The 25,749-nt window shown below is 35.3% G+C and overlaps 1 protein-coding gene across 2 annotated transcripts; it reads left to right on the top strand.

Annotated features, from left to right (window-relative positions):
* The first annotated feature begins 442 nt into the window (after nt 1–442).
* LOC149166651 (hydroxycinnamoyl CoA quinate transferase-like) lies at nt 443–6,910 on the top strand. Of its 2 annotated transcripts, XM_089431381.1 has the most exons (3): nt 443–593; nt 802–1,019; nt 5,468–6,910. In XM_089431381.1, exons 1-3 carry the CDS (start codon nt 458–460, stop codon nt 6,476–6,478), a joined length of 1,365 nt encoding a protein of 454 aa, XP_089287507.1. In that variant the 5' UTR covers nt 443–457; the 3' UTR covers nt 6,479–6,910. The 2 variants fall into 2 exon arrangements, with proteins under 2 accessions (XP_089287507.1, XP_089287506.1); XM_089431380.1 differs by having other exon boundaries at nt 506–1,019.
* Nucleotides 6,911–25,749: the final 18,839 nt, after the last annotated feature.

The following is a 25,749-nucleotide window of genomic DNA, read 5'->3' as shown; positions in this document are numbered from 1 at the left end:
TGGTGTCACTGAAATCATGAGGACGTCATTGAGTTTATCAGGTGATTTACCGTGTAAAGAATATGCTACTAAATTGGCTTTGAGCCACAGCCCTGACATCACAAGGACGTCATTGAGATTATCAGGTGACTCGTGGAAAACTTGTGATGCTAAATTAGCTGAAGAGGTGGGTTAAGATTAATGGCAACATTTTATGAGTTATCTTATTGAAATATGTTGGAACCATTCAATATTTAACTTTTTCTGTATTCTTCATGTTTCCAAAATTCTGAAATCTAATAAAATTAGACTCTAATTTAAAAGAAAATACATATTATTTTATCTAAAATCCTTAGAACAACGTCAACTTATCAAATTTTCAAATACGGATTTAAATCTTCCTGACAAATCTGAAACATTGTCCCACAAATGTTCATGTGAATTATTGTTATTGTGCGTGGCTTTTTTATGCCCACAAATGCATGTGGATTATCCCAAATTGACAATTATTATAAGTAGAGATAAACGCAATGGCTTCGTGTGTGTGCAGATTTATATCTATTATTCTGTGAACGTTTTCTCAGCAATAGGCCATGGCCGAAGAGCCAATAAAGGTAAAGATCTTGAATGTTTCAACAGTGGCACCGGCCATCTCCACTGTGAAGCATAGCATGTTCCTCTCCAACCTCGATTTGATTTTTATTCCCGTCATCAATGCTCATTCCCTTCTGTTTTATAAAATAAATCCAGAGATGGAATTTAGTAGGGTCACAGATATGCTAAAGAGGAGCCTGTCGTTAGTTCTGGTTGATTTCTATCCAGTTGCAGGTCGGTTGAGCACCAAAGTGTCAGGAGGGACGCGTCGGCCTGAAATTGACTGCAGCGATGGCGGCGTGGAATTCGTTGAAGCATGGATTGATGTAGCTTTTGAGAAGCTGGAAGAAGATGATTTTCGTCACAAAAACTTTTTCAAGGAACTTGTTCCCACCCGTGATGGTTCAAAGCATGAAAACTACGAGGGACCGCTCCTCTCAGTACAGGTATGCAAATAGATTCTACCACAATGAAACAAATTATGATTTTATTGTTATAATCATAATTACCCAGTTTGAATTTGGATTGAAAATAATTTGATTCAAACTTTATAAAAATGATGATAATTGAATTATGGGTAACATACCCAACATGGAATTAAGAGAGTAAGCAATCCTATACATTGTAACAAATATAGGATTCATGCCGATTGCATCATATTGGAAGTGAAACTTGGTAATTAAATTGTGGGTAACATAGGCAACCATGTTGTATATAGGAATGAGTCCTTTCTATTTTTTACTGATATGAAACTAATAAGATCAACCTAAATGAATTTATTATATTTAATATATAAATAATATATTTTAGAATGGGTCTTTTCTACTTTTTATTGATATGAAACTAATACGATCAACATAAATGAATTTATAACATTTAATATATAAATAATATATTCTAAACCCAGGCATAAAAAAGTTTTCATGTAAAATTAGACAACTTATCTTAGAGTCTTGCTTTAATGATGCTTCTCACACGCTTCCTTATTATCATAATATGCTACAATTATCAAAAAATACATCTAACACAACCAATGCTTTTAAGGTTTACGGATAACTACAACCCTATTGAAAAGCAATTATCAAAAATACATCTAACACAACCAATGCTTTTAAGGTTTACGGATAACTAAAACCCTATTGAAAATCTTTTCTACAGTAACTAATAATATTTTAGGTTTTTAGTGATTTATTTAAATTGATTTATATATTCTATATTCTATGATACTCTTACACACTGAGTTAAGGGATTAGAAATATAATTCCACTACTTTAATTTTTATTGGGAATTATAATTATAGAATACAAACATTTTTAGGAATTATAAATAATTTATTAAAAATTATAATTACAATGGAGTAAGCAATATAATTATAAAATAAATAAATAAAACAATCGAAAAAAGCTTCTGGTAAGAAATTTTTTATTTATAAGAATATTAAACAAGAAAATAAAATTGTTTGAATGTATTGATTTTAGTAGCAGTATTGATGCGAACCATGACATTTAATTCAATAAATACTCTAAATCTTTTACAAATAAGAATAATTTGACCATGGGAGATGTATTTATGAAAGCATTATTATGTGGTTTTAAGAATCATTAATAAAAGTAAAAAATAAAACTATTCTATGCATTGTGTTGAAACAAGACAGTGATTCATTGGCTATGGCCACCCATTAAAAATAAAACCTAATAAAAAGAATGTCTCCAAAATTTGAGATGACATAACCAACTACCTTGCATGTGACAAGGAGTTATTGCATTAAGAAGAGTAAGAAAAACCAAAATAAAACCATGAACACTTAGCATATCACATCATCAAAAACACATCCAAAACCACTTCTTTATTAACATAATGTGCCTCACTAAAAAAAATACATTCAACACTATATCTATCTATCTATCTATCTATCTATCTATATATATATATTTCTTTAATTCGATCAAATCTATTAAAAAAAAATTACTTAATACAATATATCATTGATTTCTATTCATCTATAATTCAATTATATTATTCTATATTTCATAGTGACTTATTTTAAATAGATTTACACATTCTGTACTTTTCTTATAAAAAAGTTAACTATAAATATAATCTTACACTAGGATTTATAGTTTTACAAATATTTGAACATTGATAATTATACTTTTGAAATATAAACATTTTTAAAAATTATGATTATTTTATTGGAAATTGTAATTAAAATTTAATTATATAATTAATTGCATAAAATTAAGGAAAAAAGCAAAAGATTTTTTTTGTTAATGGTGTTTCTATATATATAATTTTGAAATATAAATAATTTTGAGAATTATGATTATTTTATTGAAATTTGTAATTAAAAAAAATGTAATTAAAATGTATAAAAATAACAAAAGAAAAAAAGGAAAAATATTGTTTTTTATTAATAGTGTTTCTATTTACAAAAATATACAGATAAGTAGATAGATATACAACTTGGAATTGTTATAATGCATGAATTTTAATGATAGTATGACATATTCAGTTTAATACTTATGTAATAAATGCTATATATTAAATATGTTTGTGTTTTTATGTAATTACGTTGATTTCAATAATGCTAGATTGCATTGATTTCAATGATTATATGGGTTGATTTTAAAAATGATACTAGGAAAATATAAGTGCATTGATTTCAACTTCAAGATAGTATGAAATATGTTATGTATGAAATGTTTTAAGGAAAATCAAGTATTTGCATTTAATTTAACATATAATACTAATTTTCTTATAAAAGCATGTATTATGAAATATTATCTGACTAAAAATTTAAATCTACCATAAGTTAAATTAACAAAAAAAAAAAAAAAACATATAACACCAATTTTGAATAATATGAAATGTATTACATATAAAATATTTCTTTAAAAAATCAAATAATTATATTTATTTTAACATATAACACATAAATTAAAGTTTATTGATTTCACTAATAATACATTACAAAATAATTTTATTTATTTATTTAAAAAATAATACAACATACTTGACCACTGTTAAAAATAAAAATAAATCCCATCATTTTATTGTTTTAAATGTGAGTCATTAAAACATAACAAAAAAAAATAACATATTATTTTATAGTTGAGTGATTATAACATATTATGTGATAACCATTTAAATTACATTGTTTTTAAACTTGCATTTCTGAATTAAAGAAACGAAGTGTAAATCATATACATCACTTAGATTTTCATATTTATAGCCTTATTTCTTTAATTAACTTTTAGTTACTTTTAATTTTAAAATATAAAATGATAAATTACAAGATAAAAACACTATTATAACCAACGATCTCAATAAAATATCCAGGCGAGAAATTTTAAACATGGAGCTAACTTACGACAAAAAGCAAGTTTTCAAACACTAAAGCGGAAGCCTGAAACGTGACAAACCTCACCTCGCCACTAGAAGTATCGTTCAGAACATCGCCGTTTTGCCTGCGGCAAGGTGATCTAAAGTCGATGTTGCTGACAAAGGAGGACAATTCAACCTATCTATTGTCAATGGCTCTATAGTCGTAGTTACACTCAGACATAGTTAGCTTGAACTAGTAATGTGTATCTAAATTTTTGAATTAAAAAATTTAGCTTTTTATTGAGTTGCAACCTAGTATAATGTGTAAAGTTATTTGTTCATCATCAAAATTCAATTGAAATTTTGTTCATATTCATCAAAATAAAAATTATGAAAAATCTAAAAATAAAAAATATTAAATAACTATATAAAAATTTAAATAATATCAATTCATTAAAAATTTACATATGAAAAAATTAAATTCCTCATATAAAATTTACATTGAAAAAATTAAATCTCTTTTAACTCATATTAAATCTATATTTAAAATAAATCTATACTAATTTTAAAGACTTAAAAAATACCAACCAACTACTTCAATACATTTAACCTAGCCCAGACAAGAAGACACCATAGCAACAAAGAGTCTCTATATGTTAAAGAGAGCCTACTGCACCGCAACCATATTTGATAATATTCTCAACATTTTTAACAAGAATATAATCATCCACTAAAAATCATATATATAACGTCTATGCCTTTGTTTACAGAGCATTGATACCACAGTTTTTGTCGAATTTTCCCTTCCAACCAAGTGAAACGTTAAACATGGATACAAGTAACTAGTCATTTATTAATATATTTTCTATTGCATGAATTAATTAATTTATATAGCTGTATTAATAATATAAAATTTCAGATATTTAATCTAAATATTTAATAAGGATATATATCTATATATATATATAAATTTATTAAATTTAAATATTTAGTAAGGATAAACTAATATATATATATATATATATTTAAATTTATTAAATTTGAAGTTATTGAATAATTTAATTAATAATTAAAGTAATGTGAAATTTGTAAAATTTGAGAGATACCATATTTAAATTTCTTTTCTGGTTTCAGATTTAATTTAAGGAAAAAAGAAAAGACAGTAAATCCAGAAATAAAGTTTCTTGATAATTAAATGTCAAGTAAATTGTTGAATAATTTTACAAACGGGAGAACCTGAGATAAATCCTAGAGGTGAAGTTTCTTAATAATTAGATGTCAAGTAAGTGATTGGATTCCTCTGAGTTAAATAATAATATTATTATTATTATTAAATTTCAAATAATAACATTGTATAAAACCGATACATTCATCTCCAACTACTTAGTTAAATGCCTCACTTGGTCTCGTCTCGTGGGATTTTTACTCCACCCTAACTAAAATTAAATACATAGACACCATGATCTCCTTGAATATTCCGTTAATTGCTACCATTATAAATTTCCTATTGTAATTAATTTAATTACAATAGAAAGTACGGAAATCAATTTATCGGTTTTGTGTGTTGCAGGTGACTGGTTTTCCTGGAGGCGGAATCTGCATTGGGGCCAGCCTTCATCATGTTGTTGGAGACGGGAGTTCCTTTTGGTATTTTATGAATTGCTGGGCGGAATGTAGTAGGGGATCTCCTACATACAAAAAACCCGAACCCGAGCACATGAGAACAATCTTTAAGCACGAAGAAAAGATCAACTGCACAAAGCCCAATATTTCTTACAGGGCCGAAGACGTAGTCATCGGCCAGATCAAGGGAGCGCAGATTTTGAAGTTCATGCGCGATGATTTACAGCCCGAGAGTGCGGAAATTAACGTAAGCAAAAGCGATGCGGACGTTAATACTGAGAACAATGTCCAGGAATCCGTGAATGACCAAACAGAGGACTTCGAGATTTCACGTTTTCATTTTAATGCAGAAATGATAGGGAAGCTGAAGGAACGAGCCGGGGCTCTGAGCTCGTTTGTTGCAGTCAGCGCGCATTTTTGGAGATGCGTAACGACAGCTCGAGAAGTTCCAGAGAATGAGCCCGTTGATTTTGGAATGATGACTAATAGCAGAGGCCGAGTAAAACCGCCGTTACCCCCATCTTTTTTTGGGAACTGCGTATCCATGGGCATTGCCCGAACCAGAGCGAAACAGCTTCTGGGGCAAGATATCCGCTTCGCTGCCGCTCTCATCCAGGAACTCATCAAGTCCTGCATAGCGGAGGAGCAGCTCAATATTATGATAGATTGGGTTGACTGCCGCCTTCGAAGCGGGAGCCCTCTCTCAAGTTTATTACCGGAAACCTCAGGGGGCCGTTACTTTGTTGGGACGGGGAATTCTCCCAAATTTCCTGTTTATGAAATAGACTACGGTTGGGGGAAGCCATTGAATGCCCAGACTGCAGCGATATTTGGTATAGGAGGGATGATGTTCTTCCCAGGAAGAGACGTGGGAGGAAGGAGTATGGATGTCTACACTCGCCTTCCTCGCCAACAGATGGAATCCTTGAAACGGATCCTCATGATCATCCCCGATTGAATATAACCACTTCACTGTGACTGTCCATGTGCCTCCCATTTCGTCCATTGTGGTCACATATTCATTTCAATCAATAATAAGAAGATCCGAGGATAAGATGCATGGTTGTCAGCATACAGCATTTAGAGAGTGAGCGCATAACACGCGCTAGGATTTCATGACACGTTATGTAACGCGATTATCTCTTGAGTAGCAGTAGCAGGTAGATATTATTCGCGGAGATAGTTAGTACCAGATTGGTGCAGTAAACCACTTAAACAATTTCATGTTATGTAGAGGTAGTACCAGATTAAGTACATATTGTTTCGTGGAGGTAGTTGATACCAGATTAGTCCAGTAAACCACCCAAAAGTTTCCTATTCTACTATGTTCCTTATATATTCCACTCTGTATATTCTAATATACATGTGTATGGCATTTATTAGTTTGCTATTTGGTGCAGGCATAAAAAATTAAGGTTGTTTTAGCTTCTGTAGCATCTCGTCTCACCAACAATTCGATTGATTAGGCTATTACCAGATATTAATATCCATTGCATTTGCAAATTCATTGGCTCTCAGCGTCCTTCGTGTTGTAATTATTTCCCTGCTTTACTTAATTGATTTGCAATCCATCAACCATTTAATCATCAAATGCCATTTAAGTCAGAGCCTTCGATCGACAATAACATTAGCATAAATTAAGAGAAATTGATTTTCATCGATCCTTTTAGTGTCACACAGGAGATTGTGATGTTTTACTCAGAGTTCATAAAAATTTGTTATTAATAAATGTTTATTTTCTTTTTTACTTTAATAAAGACAAAGGAGAGGAAGATGCAAAAATGGATTTTATTTTGTCAAAATTGACGAAGGTACTATACATCTGAATAGAAAAAAATTCTATAGAAAAAAATGATAAATTTCGGACAAACCTTTAGAAGCGTTTTTATGTTAATCTTGGCTTAGACAACGCAGTCTATGCAGGCGAAGGCAGGGAAATTGAAGGAGCCAAAAGATTGATAAAGAAATGCTAGTAAGAGCTTTTTAGCGCCATTCTTTATTTTATGTGATAATTTGCAGGACTAGGGTTTTGTATACTTATCTTTGTTTACGAAGGAGAGACAATGAACTCTCGTTGCAAGAATTCACTCAAGCAGTTTAATCACAGTAGCATGGTGATGGCCGTAGAGACTTATCAATGGCAACAACGTTTGAAGCAAAAGCTAGAAGGTGATTTCGAACAGAGAGAAGGTTCGACTCCCGCAGAGGTGGAGATGGACATCAAGAATGAGTTAAATGCATTGAGAGAGGCCCTTTGCGGCTAGCATTAGACGATAAAACAACTACAGAGTGAGCTAGAGGAAGAGAGAAATGCTTTGACATCTCCAACTAATGGAACGTTAGCTATGATTTTGCATCTCCAGAAAGAAAAGGCTAAGGTGAACCCTCGTCTTTTCCATCAATATAATCCAAGTAAAATACACTATCCTTGGCCAAATCACTAACATGGTAGTATGGAGCATCAAACCCACAATTTCAACCTCTTGTAAAACAAAGGATATATTTTTTTACCTGAAAAGTCAACAATTAGCAAAACAATGCATTTTATGTCGAGGTTGTTTAGTCCGGAGACATTCTTGGAAGTCACATTCATCATAAACTGACTTCATCATGCATGTCTCCCTCATTGTTCTAAATTTTTTAAAGAGCATTATAACGAATCGTGAAAGGACATTGTGCCAATCCAAAAATCCTTTAGGGTGGTTTGCTATGGCTTTTTGGAGTTTAGGACAGACGCAATTCTTAAGAGTTTAGGAATGATAATATAGAGTGGGCTTGTTGGCTACTACTCCCTCCATGCAAGGATGTATAACAAGTCCGGGAGGTCTTAGGAGCTGATGACTTATTAGGATGGACGGTCCATGAGGTCACGAAGGTCGAATGCTTAGGAGTTGGGGTTTTTGCAGGTTGAAACTTGGACATATTATCATACATGCTCCTCTTTATTTAGGAACTTCGAGGGAATTGAAGGAGATTTTGATAATGGGATCATTTTGATTTTGGTTTGAGTAATGATGTCATGGGTTGAGTTTTTGGTAGTTGAAGTTGGTATTGGGATAATTCATACAATGAATTGTTTGGCAATGCATTTGGATACCAATTTAGCTCTACAAGACTTTATGAATTATTGGGTGAGGGTATTCACACATAAATGTGATATTGGCAAATAAACCACCCCCAAAGTAGTGGTAATTTATTGTAACTTTGGCCAAACTTGATGGGAAGGCCAAGGAAATCTACCCAAATCACGTATGGAAGTTGTGATATTTTGTTAGCCAAGATCTCATAGGTCTAGTAATTAAGGACCACTAAGGTATTCATACATCTAGGGCCTCAAATCATGATATGTTTCACTTGGGAAGGGTTGTGAATGTGAGTCCATAATAATCATCTCAAAGAGCACCCTTCCAACAAAATAACCAAGAATGAGATTATGAATGGAGACCCCTAAATGTAAGAATACTTTGGAATTCCTTCACATGGGAAAGGTTGTGTGTGCATCTAGAATGATTCTTTCTAGGAGTACCCTTCCAGTAAAATAACCAATAGTGAAAAGGTCTCAAAACTTATGGAAAAAAATAGCATGCTCAAGATTAGACAAGTTGATGTCATGGGGGACTCATTACCTCCTTTTTCACCTTCAGAACTAACCTCTGTGGAGCCATGGGTGTCGTCACCAATGGTTGCTATAAAATTTTCTAGTATGAACGATCCTGGAAATCTTAGGTGATACCATTATGCCTCACCTTATGACAAAAGGTTTTTGACCTAGTAATTTGTTGACTTGGTACAATTCTAATATCCATCCTATTTTTTATTTTCCATTGCCATTCCCCCATATAATAGCAGTGAGCCAGTGTGCTAATATATATACATTTTGATTTTGATGACTTAATGAGAAAACCGAACTTCATCATTATCAATTCTTGTGTGTTTGTCAATTTATCATCATTGATATCCTTATTCCTTAAAGTATCCAGTACATGCATGAGTTGCTTCTAAATATCACTAGCTTGTGCTATGTAATTTGGTGGATGTCAATTTTATAATAGGAGATATGTTTATTAGGAATAAGGATATATTTGAGAGCTATTTTTCTAGGGATGGATTTCTTTGTTATAGCGAACACGCTTCGTGAACATGTTGGTTACCTATTATGCTAACCATGGGAGTCAAGAGATGTGATATTTTTATGTTGTTTGTATGTGGAATGGGGGTTGTAATTTGTAATATATGGGATGTTTCCTTTGAAAAAGGATGCACATTTATTGCATTAATCATTGGAGATAGGGGAGTGTTTTTGTTGGAACAAGAGGGGATTAATCTTTTTCCTGCATATAATGTTGTTTATATGGTTCCAAAACTAAAATCCATGGAAGAATATAATTTTACCAATTAATATTATATACCATATAGTTCATGGAAAAAGAGAGGAAATTAGAAATTACTAATTTTAGACATGAACCAAACAATTTTATATAAATAAAAGCATATTGAATTTCCTTTTGCTTGTAATTTTCGATGTGATAAAGTGCAAATTTGTAGTTTATGGTCATTTTATTTTTTACATTAGATCTAACTTAAAACTTGTTTTGTTTGTTTTCTAGATTGGTGTCATGGTAATGATTCATGGGGATAACAAAGTTATGGTGTTTCCTCTTCGAGTAGCACCACTACAAATTATTTTAGTTCTAGTTCCCTTCAAAAATGTATACACACATGCAATTTATATTATATAATGCATGCATTGAGATAGTGCATACATTGCCAGTAATATGAATTTGTATAGAAGAATATATCTGATACAGTTATTCCCCTGGCCAGAAATATTCTCACTGGGAGCTTAATGGTGTTCCTCTTCACATTGAAATTAGCCCAGGGATAGCCAATAATCAAGTACTTCCCTTTATTTTCATCTCTTGGTCATATTCTTGGAGCTTATTTAATGTATTTTAATAAAGACAAAGACACACTACTACTACACAAGAGAGCAATGTAAGGCATTTTTTTTTTGGACAAAATTAATATTTCCTATAAACCTTTTTGCAAAAAACATGACCTCATACTATTTGATATTAAATTATATGCCATTTTCTTCAAACCCTCTAGAGAAAACTGAAACTCTTTATCATTCATTTATTCTCCACCCTACAAAATGTTTCATCTTCAAAGCCTCTTGTAACAAAAATGATGAAGGGAAATCAATGGCCATGGAGTTTGTGCTCAGTCACTTTTGCCATTGCTATCTTGGTGTGATCCTACACAGATTTACCACTTTCTTCCATGATGATACACAGGTTCTGGGATGAGGCCAAGGTCATATGAAGAGAGAGGCATGAGGGAGCCAAGATCATGCACTAGCCAAGGAGGGGCAACATTGAGCACTACAAGATGTTGTGGAGCCATAACATTAGTGGAGTTTGCAAAGACAGTAGCTTCTTGTTGAGTACCAATCCCTCTATTTATGGCAGGTAAACAAGACCATTCAGTGTGGCAAGAGCATAGGATGGTCAGTTAGATGAATCTCAGGCCCTATAACAAACCATGTATGTTGTTTAGAACTAACAGATCTGTGAACGCAAAGGATGTGTTAGGTCGTTTGGTTTCCTCGATGCCAAAATTTATAATTGATATTTGGGTGATGAAATGGGAAAACCTAATTCATCTTAATCTTCTTATTTTAAAGAACGATGCAGAGTGTGTGAAGATTTTGGATACATTTGTCCGAATTGAAACATGAGAGGATTTTTTTCAATTTGAGACTGCATTTTTGTATAAATTGATTTAAATTCTTAATATTTTAGGAATGATAATAGAGAATGGGCTTGTTGACTACTAATCCCTCCATGCAAGGATGTATAACAAGTCTTGGAGGTCTTAGGAGTTTATGACTTATTAGGATGGATTGTCCATGAGGTCATGAAGGTTGAATACTTAGGAGTTGGGGTTTTTGCAGGTTGAAACATGGACATATTATCACTTTTCCTCCTACACAAAACTTAGTTCATACATCCTCCACTTTATTTAGGAACTTCGAGAGCACTTGGAATTGAAGGAGCTTTTGATAATGGGATCATTGTTGAGTCCCGATTTTGTCCATTTTTGATAATGTTCTAAGGCCTTGCTACCCCCTATTTTGAATTCTTTTTGACCCTTCATGACTCTCTTTTTTCCATATCCTATGTGTTTTAACCAAAAGGATGTTGTGGGCTTTAAGGTGTGCAAATTAGTCTAAAAAGTATCATTTCACTTTATTCTTGAGTATTTCTAAAGTTAAATGACACCTAATAGAATTATCTACAACTTCAAGAGTGTTGACCGAATCCTATGTAGATCAACTATCTTCTGAAGAAGTTCTGTGATTTCTTGCAGAGTCGACGATTTCCTATATATAGGTCGATTTCCTATAGATGCTCCGATTTCCTGCAGCGATCTCGATGGTTGAATATGTTTCGGTCTGCCTTGAAGAGAACAAAAAACATGGGTTTTGTCAAGAAATTTGTCTACATGGATGGTGACCTATTGGTCGCCTCAAAACTGCTACCAAAACTGCCTATATCTTCAGACCTCTCATGGACAGCCATAGTAGGAAAGAGCCTCAACAACCCAATGAGATCATTTTGATCCATCCTTGCAGTCATGGATCAAACTCAACATTCTTATTTTTATTATCTTTTCCAGTTATTATTAGCAGACAGTTGCACTATTTCAATTTTCATAATTAGGGCAAGTTTATGCCTTTGTATTTGTACAAATACTTTTATGTTTCATTTGTAAGGGGGGGGGGGGGGGGGTGTGGGGCGGCTGATATACTAGACTTTGATACTACTATAATACTTGTTTATATTAATACAAAGTTCATGTTTTGCTGATCTTGTTGTGTAAACTCCTTTAGAAGTTGAAGGAGTTGTGAGTAAGGGAGGACCCCCTTTACTCACAACTCCCATAGTTGCAGATTGTGTTCTTTTAATTATTTTCATGAGTTGATAGAGTTATTACACAACTTTTGATTCCTCTTTTCTAAATTGTAGCAACACATGTGTGATGATTAAATGGTGAAGCTTATGTGATGAATATGTTTGGAGTATTTGAGTAGGATTTAATCTTACATTGAAAATTGTTGAATTGATTCAATTGTTGTTTGATTGATTTACTATATTTCTTTTATCAGCATCAACAATTTTTAGATCTTTAGAGGGATGATTAAATCCTCTCCATAGCCTTCACTGCTAAGTGTTGACGAGAAAAAGGGATATTGAATATATGTGTGTATGTGATTTCATTTAGGAAAACACTTAAATTATTAGCCTGCATATATTTTGTGCAACATCTCACAAGGTTACCTACCCTTGGTTGATAATTTATGTCTGTCAAATTATAAGTCTATAATTTACCCAAGTATTTTGGCGTCGTTTCTGGGGAGGTGCTAAGGAATGATACTAAAAGTGTTTTTCTATGATTTCTTTTTGTTTAAGTTTTTCAATACTGGGGGAATCGAAGTGGTAAGACGTGGGGTAAGGCCTACGCACCTGCAAAGATCAGAATTCGCCAAATCCACGTCTTGATTGTTTGGTAAGTAGAATTTTCGAATTTTTTAATAGGGGCCAATATAAATTTTCAAGTAATTCTAGTGGTGGTGTGAGCACCACTTCATTCACTAATAAACTAGCAGGGAAAAAGAAGTTTGTAAATATCAAGGGGGAATCTGAACTGAGGACTGACAATTCTGAACAGGGATCGACCACTGATCATAAGCCGAGCAATACCCCTACAATAGAGAAGAATCCTTTTGACAGAGAATCCTCTGTTGTTGTTCATCAAGAATCTCCTCTTATTAGGAGGACAACATCTTTGCTTAGTGGTCAGCCTAAAGAGGAATTCCTCTTCAACCCTATTTGAGAACTAGAGTTCCAGATAGCTGAATCTCAAGGATTTGTAGTTTACTAGGGCCCCACTGGCTCTGGTTCAATATGGCTCATTTAGAGGGTATTGGTACTACAAATGGGGACCATCAGGAGAAGGAAGAGAAACCATTTACATTCGAATTTCCTATCAAAGATTCTGTTGAGACCAATCAGGTGAAGATCTAGATGATTTCTTATTCGAGTTTAAGGTATTGTGTAGGAGCTATGATTATTCTTAAAATGCTCAAAATTTGAAGTTGTTTCCTTCCACATTAAAATATGCAGCTCTCAGATGGTTCATGGGACTAACTGCAAATTCCATTTCGACATGGGATGACATGAAGAAGGTGTTCCTGAAAACGTACTAAGATTATTGTAAAACCAGGGACATTAGGGAGGAAATATTTGGCATAACCCAGAAGGAGGAAGAAAGCCAGGAAGACTTCCTGGAAATATTCCTGTATAATCTGCAAAGACCCAAGATGAACCAGCTGAATAAGGAAACCCTGAGAACAATTCTGCTAAGGGCTGTAAGATCGGAATCTCTCGAGGTTTTTAACTTTATGGGAGAAGGTGATGTATCAAAATTGAGTTATGATGATTTGTGCAAGTTGTGTCAACAATATTCGAGGGGAAATTCTAAGGTTGGAAAAGGATCAAGAGATACCTCTTCCAAATTCACTAAATTAGTTACAGGAGCTGGGGTAACTAGAGCTGAAATAGGAAACTTATTTGAAAATTTTAAAAATAACATTCTTAACACTTTGTCTTCATAGTTAGATGTTTTTCAGGCTAAGAAGAAGCATGAGGAAGTGGAGAAAACCTTGGCTGTGTTCTGCTCCAAGTGTTGAAAAAAACATCCCTTGAGGGAGTGTCCTGCAGAAAGTATAGAGGTATGCAAAATTTGTGAGGTTGATCATTCTATTGATCAGTGTCCTTCTCTTCTAGAGATTAAAGAAACATATCTAGCAAATTAGGAAGTTTTCAATGCACTCTATGCAATGGCACCTCAAAAACCGTGGCAACCATGTCCCACATGTATGTCACAACAACATTCTCAATTCCCTTTTGCATAGAATCAGATGTGGAACATTCCAATGCCTTGGAAGCCCTGGCCTCCACAAAAACCTTGGCAAGGGAATTTTCCTTACCCTGATACACTAAATTATCCCCCTCAAAACCTTTATTCACCACAACCCATGCCACAACAAATGGTTCAGCCACCACAGCAACAACTTCAGTTGCCTACCCCACCAAATCAACCACGACCCACACAACTTCCTGCCCATCGAGTATCCAATACCAACAATAAATCCTCATCCAATCTACTCTCAATATTGGAGTCGCACCCTATCCCACTTTTCCCACCTATTGTATTGCACCACAACCTCTGTAGGAAATGTTTGTTCCTGTACTGTAGGAATTTCCTGTGTCGCTGTAGGAAATCAAACTCAGATCGAGAAAAGTGGTGACTCAAACTAGAAAAAATAAAGAGATTATGGAGGAATACACTCGGGATACACCTGAAGTAGAAAACACACCAGAACCAGCAGAACAAACCATTCCAAAGTCACAAGAACCTTCCTCGTCTCATAATGTCCAGCCTCTATTTCCAGAGAAGTTGGAGATGAAAATAAAACTGCTCGAGTTCAATCCTGTGTCTGAACTGAGAAATGTATGCATTAAGATCCTGTTACTACAAGAAATTAAGGTTATACCTATTCATGCCAAAACAGTGAGGGAGATATGTACCAAGAAACCAGGGAGACAGAAGAAGGAACCTTCTACAATTCAAGTAGGTGGAAAACTTGCAAGTCTTATGTCCACCAAATTTGTTACTGAGAAATATGCAGACCTCAAAATCCCTGTGGTTACCACCTTTATCAATGGGTATTCGATAAGAAACACTCTAATCGATTTAGGTGCAGCCATCAATGTGATGAAATGGAGACATTATCTCACATAGGATCCTTTGAATTACTTCATACTCCTACCATGTTAGAATTAGCAAATAGGTCTAAGGTAAAGCTAGAGGGTGTATTAGAAGACATTGTCATTTCATTGGATTCCTGGGAGTACCCTATAGATTTCTATGTTCTTCAACCTAAGACCAACTTGGGAGGGCATCCTTTGATCTTGGGGAGACCGTGGTTGGCTACAGATGATGACTACATAGGGTGTAGGTCTCGAAACATGGCCATCACTCATAGGGCTAAAATTAAACACATCAACCTATACCCCCCTTCCAAACCCCTCCTAAAATCAAAAAATACCTATTGGGATGATGAAGAACATAATTTAGAAGTTATTCACCTAGTATTGACAGTATCCCAAGCCATGAGCCTTAAGGAAAATTCAGAGGAAAATTTGCTAAATTGTCATATTTCTAATCCTGATTTTTCACAGCATGTAGAGGGGCATTCTAGTCCTAATCTAAATATCATTACTAACGTACAAAACTCTTATAAATATAATACAACAATTGAATTAAATTCAAATCTTTTATCTTCAATTCCTGCGTATTCAATCACTGAATGTGGAGGTAAGGTAATTGAAATTTCTTCTGGAAAAACCCTCAATATCAATTCTAGCTTGACTCCTGAATAGGAGCAAAAATTAATTCAGACATTGAAAGACTTTTTGGATACATTTGCTTGGGAATATACAGACATGAGGGGTATTCACCTGGATACATGCAATCATCATATCTACATAGAGGTAAATGCCATGCCTGTGAGACAACCAGAAAGGAGAATGAACCCTGCTTTAAGAGAAATTGTAAAAAATGAATTGCAGAAATTGTTAAATGTAGGGTTCATTTATCCTATTTCAAACAGCCATTGGGTATCCCCACTCATTATCATCCCTAAAAAGAATCGTAAATGGAAAGTGTGTGTGGATTATAGAGAAATAAAAAAATCTACATTAAAAGATCACTTTCCCTTGACTTTTATAGACCAAGTGTTGGACACTCTAGCAGGGAAGAGGCATTTCTCTTTCCTAGATGGGTTCAGTGTGTACAACCAAATTAGAATAGCTCCAAAGGACCAAGAGAAGGCGATATTCTCATGTCCCTAGGGAACCTATGCATATAAGGTCCTACCATTTGGTTTATGTAACACGCCATCCACATTTCAAAGGGAAATACTTGGTATTTTCTTTGATCTTTTGCATGATTGCATAGAGGTTTACATGGATGATTTTACAATAATGGGTGATACTTTTGAAGAAGCTCTACACAATCTTAGGAGAGTTTGAATAGATTTAGAGAAACTAATGTTTCTTTGAGTAATGAATTTTTTTTATGATTATGACTGAGGGTATTGTTTTGGGTCATCATGTTTTTGCTGTAGGAATTAAAGTTAATCCATCTAAGATCGAAGTAATTGAAAATTTGCCCCCACCAACCAGTCAAAAGGGAGTTCGAAGTTTCCTTGGACATACATGCTACTACAGAAGGTTTGTTGAGAATTTTACAAAGGTAGCCTCGCCATTGTTTAAATTATTGACCAAATAATATAAATTTCATTGGAGTGATGAGTGTCAATTTGCTTTTGATACACTCAAGGAAAAACTTTTTTCAACACCTGTCTTGAGAGGTTTAGATTGCAAATTTCCCTTTCATATTTCCATTGATGCCTCTGATTTAGCTATAGGAACAATATTGGGCCAAAAGGAAAATCTCGTAACCCATGCCATCTATTTTGTTAGTAAAAATTTAACTCCTGCAGAACTGAATAACACCATAACTGAAAAAGAGTTCCTTGCTATAATTTATTCTATTAATAAGTTTATACATTACATCATTGGTTATGATGTTTTTGTACATATTGATGATTATGATATTCGATATATCATGAACACACCAATCACTAATGGCAGGATTACTAGGTGGCTTTTGTTCTGCAAGAATTTGATATCATGGTATTGGACAGGTCGGGAAAAGAAAATCAGGTAGTTGATTTCCTATCTAGGCTCAACCATGCAGGTGAGGATATTCCTATTAATGATAACTTTCTTGATGAGAATTTGTTTTCTATTTCCATCAAAACACCTTGGTTTGCAGACATGGCCAATTATCTTGCTACAGGAAAGTTACCACCCTACTTCTCATCTAGTTAGAAAAAGAGAATTATTAGAAAAAATGTTGATTACTCTTGGATAAAAGGGGACCTATTTTGCAACAGAACTTACGTGACATGGGAGGAAGGCGTATGGATGTCTACACTCACCTTCCTCGCCAACAGATGGAAAACTTGAAATAGATCCTCGTGATCATCCCCGATTGAATATAACCACCTCACTGTGACTGTCCCTATGCCTCCCACTCCATCCATTGCGGTCTCATATTCATTTCAATAAATAATAATAAGATCTGAGGATAAGATGCATGGTTCTTAGCATAGAACATTTAGAGAGTGAGGGCATAAAAAGCGCTAGGATTTCTTGACACTTTCTGTAACGCGATTATCTCTTGAGTAGCAGTGGCAGGTAGATATTATTTGCGGAGATAGTTAGTACCAGATTGGTGTAGTAAACCACTTAGAAAATTTCATGTTATGTAGAGGTAGTAACAGATTAAGTACATATTGTTTCATGGAGGTAGTTGATTCCAAATTACTCCAGCAAACCACCCAAAAGTTTCATATTCTACTATGTTCCTGATATATTCCACTTTGTATACTCTAATATACATGTGTATGTCATTTATTAGTTTTCTATTTGGTGCAGTCATAAAAAATTATGGTTCAACAACAATTCGATTGGTTAGGCTATTACAAGATATTAATATCCATTACATTTGCAGATTCATTCACTCTCAGCGTCCTTCGTGTTATGATAATTTCCTTCTTTACTTAATTGTGAATTGCAATCCATCAACCATTTAATCATCAAATTCCATTTAAGCCACAGCCTTCGATCGAAAATAACATTAGCATAAATTAACAGAAATTGATTTTCATCAATTCTTTTAGCGTCACACCTGAGATTGTTATGTTTTACCCAGAGTTCATAAATTTTTTTTCTTAACAAATGTTTATTTCCATTTTAACTTTAATAAAGACATAGGAGAGAAAGATGCAAAAATGGTTTTTATTTTGTCAAAATTGATGAAGGTACTATACATCTGAATAGAAAAAAAAAAATCTATAGAAAAAATAGTAATTTTCGGACAAAGCCTTTAGAATTGTTTTTATGTTAATCTTGGCTACATAGTCTCTGCAAGCGAAGGCAAGAAAATTGAAGGAGCCAAAAGATTGATAAAGTAATGCTAGTAAGAGCTTTTTAGCGCCATTCTTTTTTTATGTGATCATTTGCAGGACTAGGGTTTTGTATACTTATCTTTTTTTAGAAGGAGAGCCAGTGAACTCTTGTTGCAAGAATTCACTCAAGCAGTGTAATCACAGTAGCATGGTGATGGCTGTAGAGATTTATCAATGGCAACAATGTTTGAAGCAAAAGCTAGAAGGTGACTTCGAAGAGAGAGAAGCTTCGACTCCTGTACAGGCAGAGATGGACATCAAGAATGACATAAATGCATTGAGATAGGTCCTTTGGGTCTAGCATTGGATGATAAAACAACTACAGAGTGAGCTAGAGGAAGAGAGAACTGCTTTGGCATCTGCAACAAATAAAACCTTGGCTATGATTTTTCATCTCCAAAAAGAAATGGCTAAGGTGAACCCTCAACTTTTCCATCAATATGATCCAAGTAAAATACACTATCCTTGGCCAAATCACTAACATGGTAGTATGGAGCATCAAACCCACAATTTCAACCTCTTGTAAAACAAAGGATATATCTTTTATCTGAAAAGTCAACAATTAGCAAACAATGCATTTTATTTCAAGGTTGTTTAGTCCGGAGACATTCTTGGAAGTCACATTCATCACAAACTGAATTCATCATGCATGTCTCCCTCATTGTTATAAATTTTTTAAACAAATTATAACGGATCGTGAAAGGACATTGTGCCAATCAAAAAATCCTTTAGGGTGGTTTGCTATGGCTTTTTGGAGTTTAGGATAGACACAATTCTTAAGAGTTTAGGAATGATAATAGAGAGTGGGATTGTTGGCTACTACTCCCTCCATGCAAGGATGTATAACAAGTCCGGGAGGTCTTAGGAGATGATGACTTATTAGGATGGACTATCCATGAGGTCACGAAGGTTGAATTACATAGGAGTTGGGGTTTTTGCAGGTTGAAACTTGGACATATTATCATAGATTCTCCCCTTTATTTAGGAACTTCGAGGGAATTGAAGGAGATTTTGATAATGGGATCATTTTTATTTTGGTTTGAGAGATGATGTGATGGGTTGAGCTTTTTGGTAGTTGAAGTAGGTATTGGGATAATTCATACAATGAATTGTTTGGCAATGCATTTGGATACCAATCTATCTCTACAAGACTTTATGAATTATTGGGTGAGGCTAGTCACACATAGATGTGATATTGAGTCTAAGACTTGAAAAATATTTTAGGTTATTCACAAATAAATCACCCCAAAGTAATGGTAATTCATTTTAACTTTGGCCAAACTTGATGGGAAGGACAAGGAAATCTACCCAAATCAGGTATGGAAGTTGTGATATTTTGTTAGCCAAGATCTCACAGGTCTAGTAGTTAAGGACCACTAAGGTTTTCATACATCTGGGGGCCTCAAATCATGATATGTTTCACTTGGGAAGGGTTGTGAGTGTGAGTCCATAATAATCATCTCAAAAAGAACCCTTCCAACAAAATAACGAAGAATGACATTATGAATGGAGACCTCTAAATGTAAGAATACTTTGGAATTCCTTCACATGGGAAAGGTTGTGTGTGCATCTAGAATGATTCTTTCTAGGCGTACCCTTCCAATAAAATAACCTGTTAAACACATATGGGAAACATAGAATAGGAAAGATAAATCAGTGAGTACATTTTTTTATTAACATCAGATATACATTTATAGTACAATATGTGACTCTTGGGTTTCAGATCCCAAGGTATCTTGGACTGCTTTTGTCCATTCGACTTCCACACTAACCCATTGAGGATTAGGTGTCCAACATTCCCCCCCTTAATCCGAAGGGTTATGTATGAGTCCAAGAAGAAAGCTGTAATAAAAAATGTGCAAAAAATGCATGGCAGCACTAGGCTGAATGTGCTCTATGAAATGTTGGTATAAAGGGCAGTGGTTTAAGGATGACCACCAACACTGGAACGCTTAGTGCAGTTCCCGGAACTCTTCCAAAACTGGCAAGAAACTGAAGTTTTCTGCTAGAGGAAGTGATCCTATTGTTTTAAAGAGGGAAACCTTCAACCATAAAATGGAGGTCTCACCCCGCATAAAAGGTAAAACTTCAACCTGAAAAGGGAAGTCTCAACCTGTGATGGTTTAAGGATAACCAACAACTCTGGAATGCTTAATGCAATTCCTTGAACTCTTCCAAAACTGGCAAGAAGCTGGAGTCTTCTGCTAGAGGAAGTGTTCTTAATCTGTGATGGTTTAAGGATGACCAACAACTCTGCGATTCCTGGAACTCTTCCAAAACTGGCAAGAAGCTGGAGTCTTCTGATAGAGGAAGTGTCCCAGATTGCCAACTGAAGGCATGTTTATGGGCATCTTTGTCTCTGGCTACAACTCTAAAACTGGTGTGGCAGGTTGTGGCTCAGGCTCGCTTGATGTGACTTTGAAGCTTGTAGATGACCATCATTTCCCCCCGTGTCAGGTACAAGGTGAGAAGATGGAGAAAACTCAACTGCAAGATTGTTCAATACTCTGGAACAAGTTCTGACATGTGTTTGGAATATCTTCTTGGCTATTGATGCCCATTGCCAAGAAGTGATCCATCCAAGATGGATCTTTGTTCTTGCAGGATGTTTATTTCTGAAGCATCTGTGTGAAGAATGGTTGGTTTTATGACAATGCTTACATGGATGAAGATCAAAACAGTGATCTTTCAGATGGCCAACTCGATCACAGTGTTGGCATTTTACAATCTGTGGTTGTTGTTGTTGTTGTTGAAGAGGGGCAGAATCTAGAACAGCTAGAGGTGAACTGTCATGAATGAATCCAACACTCTGAAACTGAATGGGCTTGGCATAGTCTGGAATATGAAAGGACAAGTCCTTGTCATATCCAAGACCAGTTTTGTGCTTGTTGTGGACAAGTTGTTCCCAAGGTCTGATGATGGGCTTGGGAAGTGCAGACTGAGTTCCTGCATCTGCATATACAATTGTTGCTTGATTTGAATGAACTGTAACATTATTAACATGCTGCTGATGGGTGGTTGTCTCAATGTTCCGAACAAAAACAGGTTCAGAATGGTGTCTATTTTGATGTAGCTCTTCTTGCTGTAGCTGTGATTCAAGTTGCAGAAATTCTATCTTTTCCTGTGCATTTTGTAGACATGTCTGAATTTCTGAGAGAGATCCTTTACTGATTTGTAATGTGTCATCAACAGTAGATAATATCAGAGTTTTAAGGAACTGTAATACTTCACTGGTTCTGGCCATTTTTTCTTCAATGTCTGATTTACACCTTAAAAACTGATCACAACTACTACTCAATGCAGAAAAGTAATATCTACTCACAGTACACAGCAATATCCTTTATAAATGTCAGCAAATGATCAGTGTGCAATATAAAAGATTACAATCAGCTCACCAAAATCTTTATACAGCAGTGGAATCAAGGAATGTCAAGCTCTGTGACATAACACTTAGCCCGTCAATTCAACATCATCATCAGAGTCTATCCATCAGCGTATTCAGTCAATAATACTTGGTAATGCAAGACTTATCTCTGAAACCCTAGAATGTGAAATCATACTCCACTTCATCAATACATGTCTATAGATCAACAATGTCAGCAATACCAACTCAATAGATGCTTTATGATAGGCATTTACAAAGAATAATGTGTCAATACTGTCATATCAAATCTCTAAATCTAATCTCTGTTTAATGCAAACATTCAACAACACTCCTTGCATCAAACAATACAATCGGCATACTCCTCCAAGGATATTATAGATCCACGCATCCAAAAAACTCTGTGGGTCCTCGAAAAACTGCCTTTGTGCCGCACTGCATATTATTCATTTCAAACGCCATTTATAAGTAAAGTAGTCTCTCCAGAATCCTTGTGGAAGGCATGGGTAGATATCGCTTTTCCTCCTCTTCTAATGCTGACAATGATATGTATAGAGTATACACACCCAAGTGCTTGGCAAATGTGCAAAAGTCGAGAAGAAAAAACTACTAATGGCAGGATCATATGATAGTTTCAAATACCACTGGACAGCGCACATTCAATATTAAAACAGTTCACAGTGCATTCAATATATATCATGCTCCGATACCTCTTTATGTTCAGAATCCAAGGAATGGTGCTACTGCTAAAGAGAGAAAATTGCTTCTACTCTGCCATTGCTTGCTGCTTCAAATGTAAAACACCTTTTACTAGTTGCAAATGAACCAGTCGATAAATGTTCGACTGCTGGAAAATGTTGCCAGATGTTGAAGCCACCAAACACATCCCCAGGTAGTTATAAAAAAAATATGCAGAGTTCTACAGTAACATTCTTGTGTAACTTTAAACTGATGCTCCTTTGTTTGTTTTCTTGTGACAAGAAATTTGTAGTTTGTGGCACAATTCCTTTATTTCTCGTAATGTGACCAAAGCTTTATGTTCAAATTCGATGCTGGTAAGTTCAATTCTCTTTTACTGGAAGCGAAACCAACCCTTCAAGGGAAACACTCATTGCACAAAATGGCTTTCAACCTCATATACTTTCATGATGAGAACTACGCAATATGCTATGAAGATAACCACCAGTCATGATCAAAGAGACAAGGGATACAACACCGGTAGGGAAAACCTTTACAGATTTCTTGAAACGAGACCCCAGAAGGCTACCTCCTTCACGGCAAGCCCGGTCTCCTCCACGAATCACGTACAACAGTGGCAACAAGCACAAGCTTTTCTAGTATTTGTCAGCCTTGCAGTCCCGCAAATCATGCAGCCTTCCAATTGCACCCTCAGCCAGCAGCATTAATATTCTCAAAGAAGGTCTATTATAGAAGTTCATTTTTCGGCGCACGTGTTCATCGGAATGTTGATACTCCGAACAGAGATGTATCCAACTGCTCCACGAGGGGAATAGTCGCCACTCTTGCACCTGGATGAAAGAGAAAATGGGGCTACTAAAAGCACTACAAACTACTATGCTGCTACAGAAGTCACGAAATCTTTGCCAACGGAATTATCTAAGGGACGAGAGTACGAGCTTCTGAGCGTAAAGGATTACTTAGACAGAGCACTCGACTTTATTCAACCTGACGGTGGACCTTCTCGCTGGTTTTGTCCTTTGGAGTGCGGTAGCGCTCCCAAGGATGCTCAACTCTTTACGGGATATACGTCGAACAGTGAAGTCACTTAGGCCACAGATTGTTCTCACTGCTGCTGTAGGCACCGAGAGAAAGCAGACATTGAGTAAATTTCAAGATGTCGAACAGTGGTGGAAAGATAGGTTACTAGATGCCGTTGTGCCTATGAATTATACAGATAGTCAAAGAGCTTTCAGATTTCGAGTGGAGCACGAGTGGAAACAGGATGGCATGACAACAGTCAAGGACAGTTTATTTCAAAGAAAGCATCTGGTGGAAGTGTGTAGAGAAATTGTTTCCCAATATGAGATAGATGGGCTGCACTTGGATTATATTCGGTTTCCAAATGAAAAGCCAGTTATCAATGGCGAGGAGTATACTCGTGACAAGAAGACTTTAGAGATCTTTAATCAAGAGACTGGAAGTAGTAACGGAAATATGCTCGTTCCCCAAAACTATTTCCAGCTATGTCAGACCAGGATGGATCTGAGACCGCCGAAAAGTTTCTGGACGCGTGCCTCACCAATGCGGAATCCCAGCCAGAGGTAGAGGGTGCGGACGCTGTTCCTCATAGTGGTAGTCTGCCATGGAAGCCTGCACTGCGGAGTGTGCAAGAAACCAATTGCAAGATTCAAACTGCCAAAAACATATACTGACACCCAACAGAATGGTTTAGAATTTGCTTCAGGTAACTGACACCATCAGCAGCGCAGCTCATTATATGGAAAATCACAGATGGAGCAGATCTGGCAATGAATAACGCTAAATCACAGGTGGAGCAGGTCTGAAGGAATAAAGGTACAAAGCAGGTGGTGCAGCGCTTTTAAATGGAGCGTATATGGACAGAGAACGCAGGTCTCATAAATAGAATATGGAAGATAGACATCTCAGAACGGCTTGGACAGATGCGTTATATGGCAGAGGCAGCATGTCAGGAGCGCTGGAAAAGAATATGGAAGAGGGCCAGGACTGCTCACATCAGAAGAATGGCAGCACTGATAGAGGTAACAACTTCTATTTTAAGAAATGCTCAGAAAAGTATAATCAAGAGGAGAGCATTGGTTTACAAAGGCCACAGAAACAGGTGGCTCACACTGGAGCAGGGCAGGAGATCGCCCGCTCTGATACCATGTTAAACACACATGGGAAACATAGAATAGGAAAGATAAATCAGTGAGTACATTTTTTTATTAACATCAGATATACATTTATAGTACAATATGTGACTCTTGGGTTTCAGATCCCAAGGTCTCTTGGACTGCTTTTGTCCATTCGACTTCCACACTAACCCATTGAGGATTAGGTGTCCAACATAACCAATAGTGAAAAGGTCTCAAAACTTATGGAAAAAAATAACATGCTCAATATTAAACAAGTTAATGTCAAGTGGAGACTCATTACCTCCTTATGCACCTTTAGAACTAATCTTCGTGGAGCCATGGGTGTCGTCACCAATGGTTTCTATAAACTTTTCTACTATGAATGATCCTAGAAATCTTAGGTGATACCATTAGGCCTCACCTTATGACAAAAGGTTGTTGACCTAGTAATTTGTTGACTTGGTACAATTCTAGTATCCATCCTATTTTTTATTTTCCATTGCCATTCCTCCATATAATAGCAGTGAGCAAGTGTGCTAGTATATATACATTTTGATTTTGATGACTTAATGAGAAAGATGAACTTCATCATTATCATTTCTTATCTATTTGTCAATTTATCATCATCAATATCCTTATTCCTTAAAGTATCCAGTACATGCATGAGTTACTTCTAAATATCACTAGCTTGTGCTATGTAATTTGGTGGATGTCAATTTTATAATAGGAGATATGTTTATTAGGAATAAGGATATACTTGAGAGCTATTTTTATGGGGCTGGACTTCTTCGTTATAGAGAACATGCTTTGTGAACATGTTGGTTACCTATTATGCTAACCAT

The sequence above is a fragment of the Pinus tabuliformis genome, chromosome 5_1 (genome assembly GCF_031772625.1).
Source record: "Pinus tabuliformis cultivar Carrire ecotype Pingquan chromosome 5_1, CPIR1, whole genome shotgun sequence".
Taxonomy (NCBI): Eukaryota; Viridiplantae; Streptophyta; class Pinopsida; order Pinales; family Pinaceae; genus Pinus; species Pinus tabuliformis.
Note: the sequence above shows the minus strand (reverse complement) of the source record. Positions and strands in the feature narration are given on the sequence as shown.

Bases quoted from the DNA above. Each gene is read 5' to 3' on its own strand.
- LOC149166651 (XM_089431380.1), top strand. From the start codon at position 573: ATGGCCGAAGAGCCAATAAAGGTAAAGATCTTGAATGTTTCAACAGTG. The intron at 1,020-5,467 runs GTATGCAAATAG...TGTGTGTTGCAG, and splicing joins GACCGCTCCTCTCAGTACAG to GTGACTGGTTTTCCTGGAGG.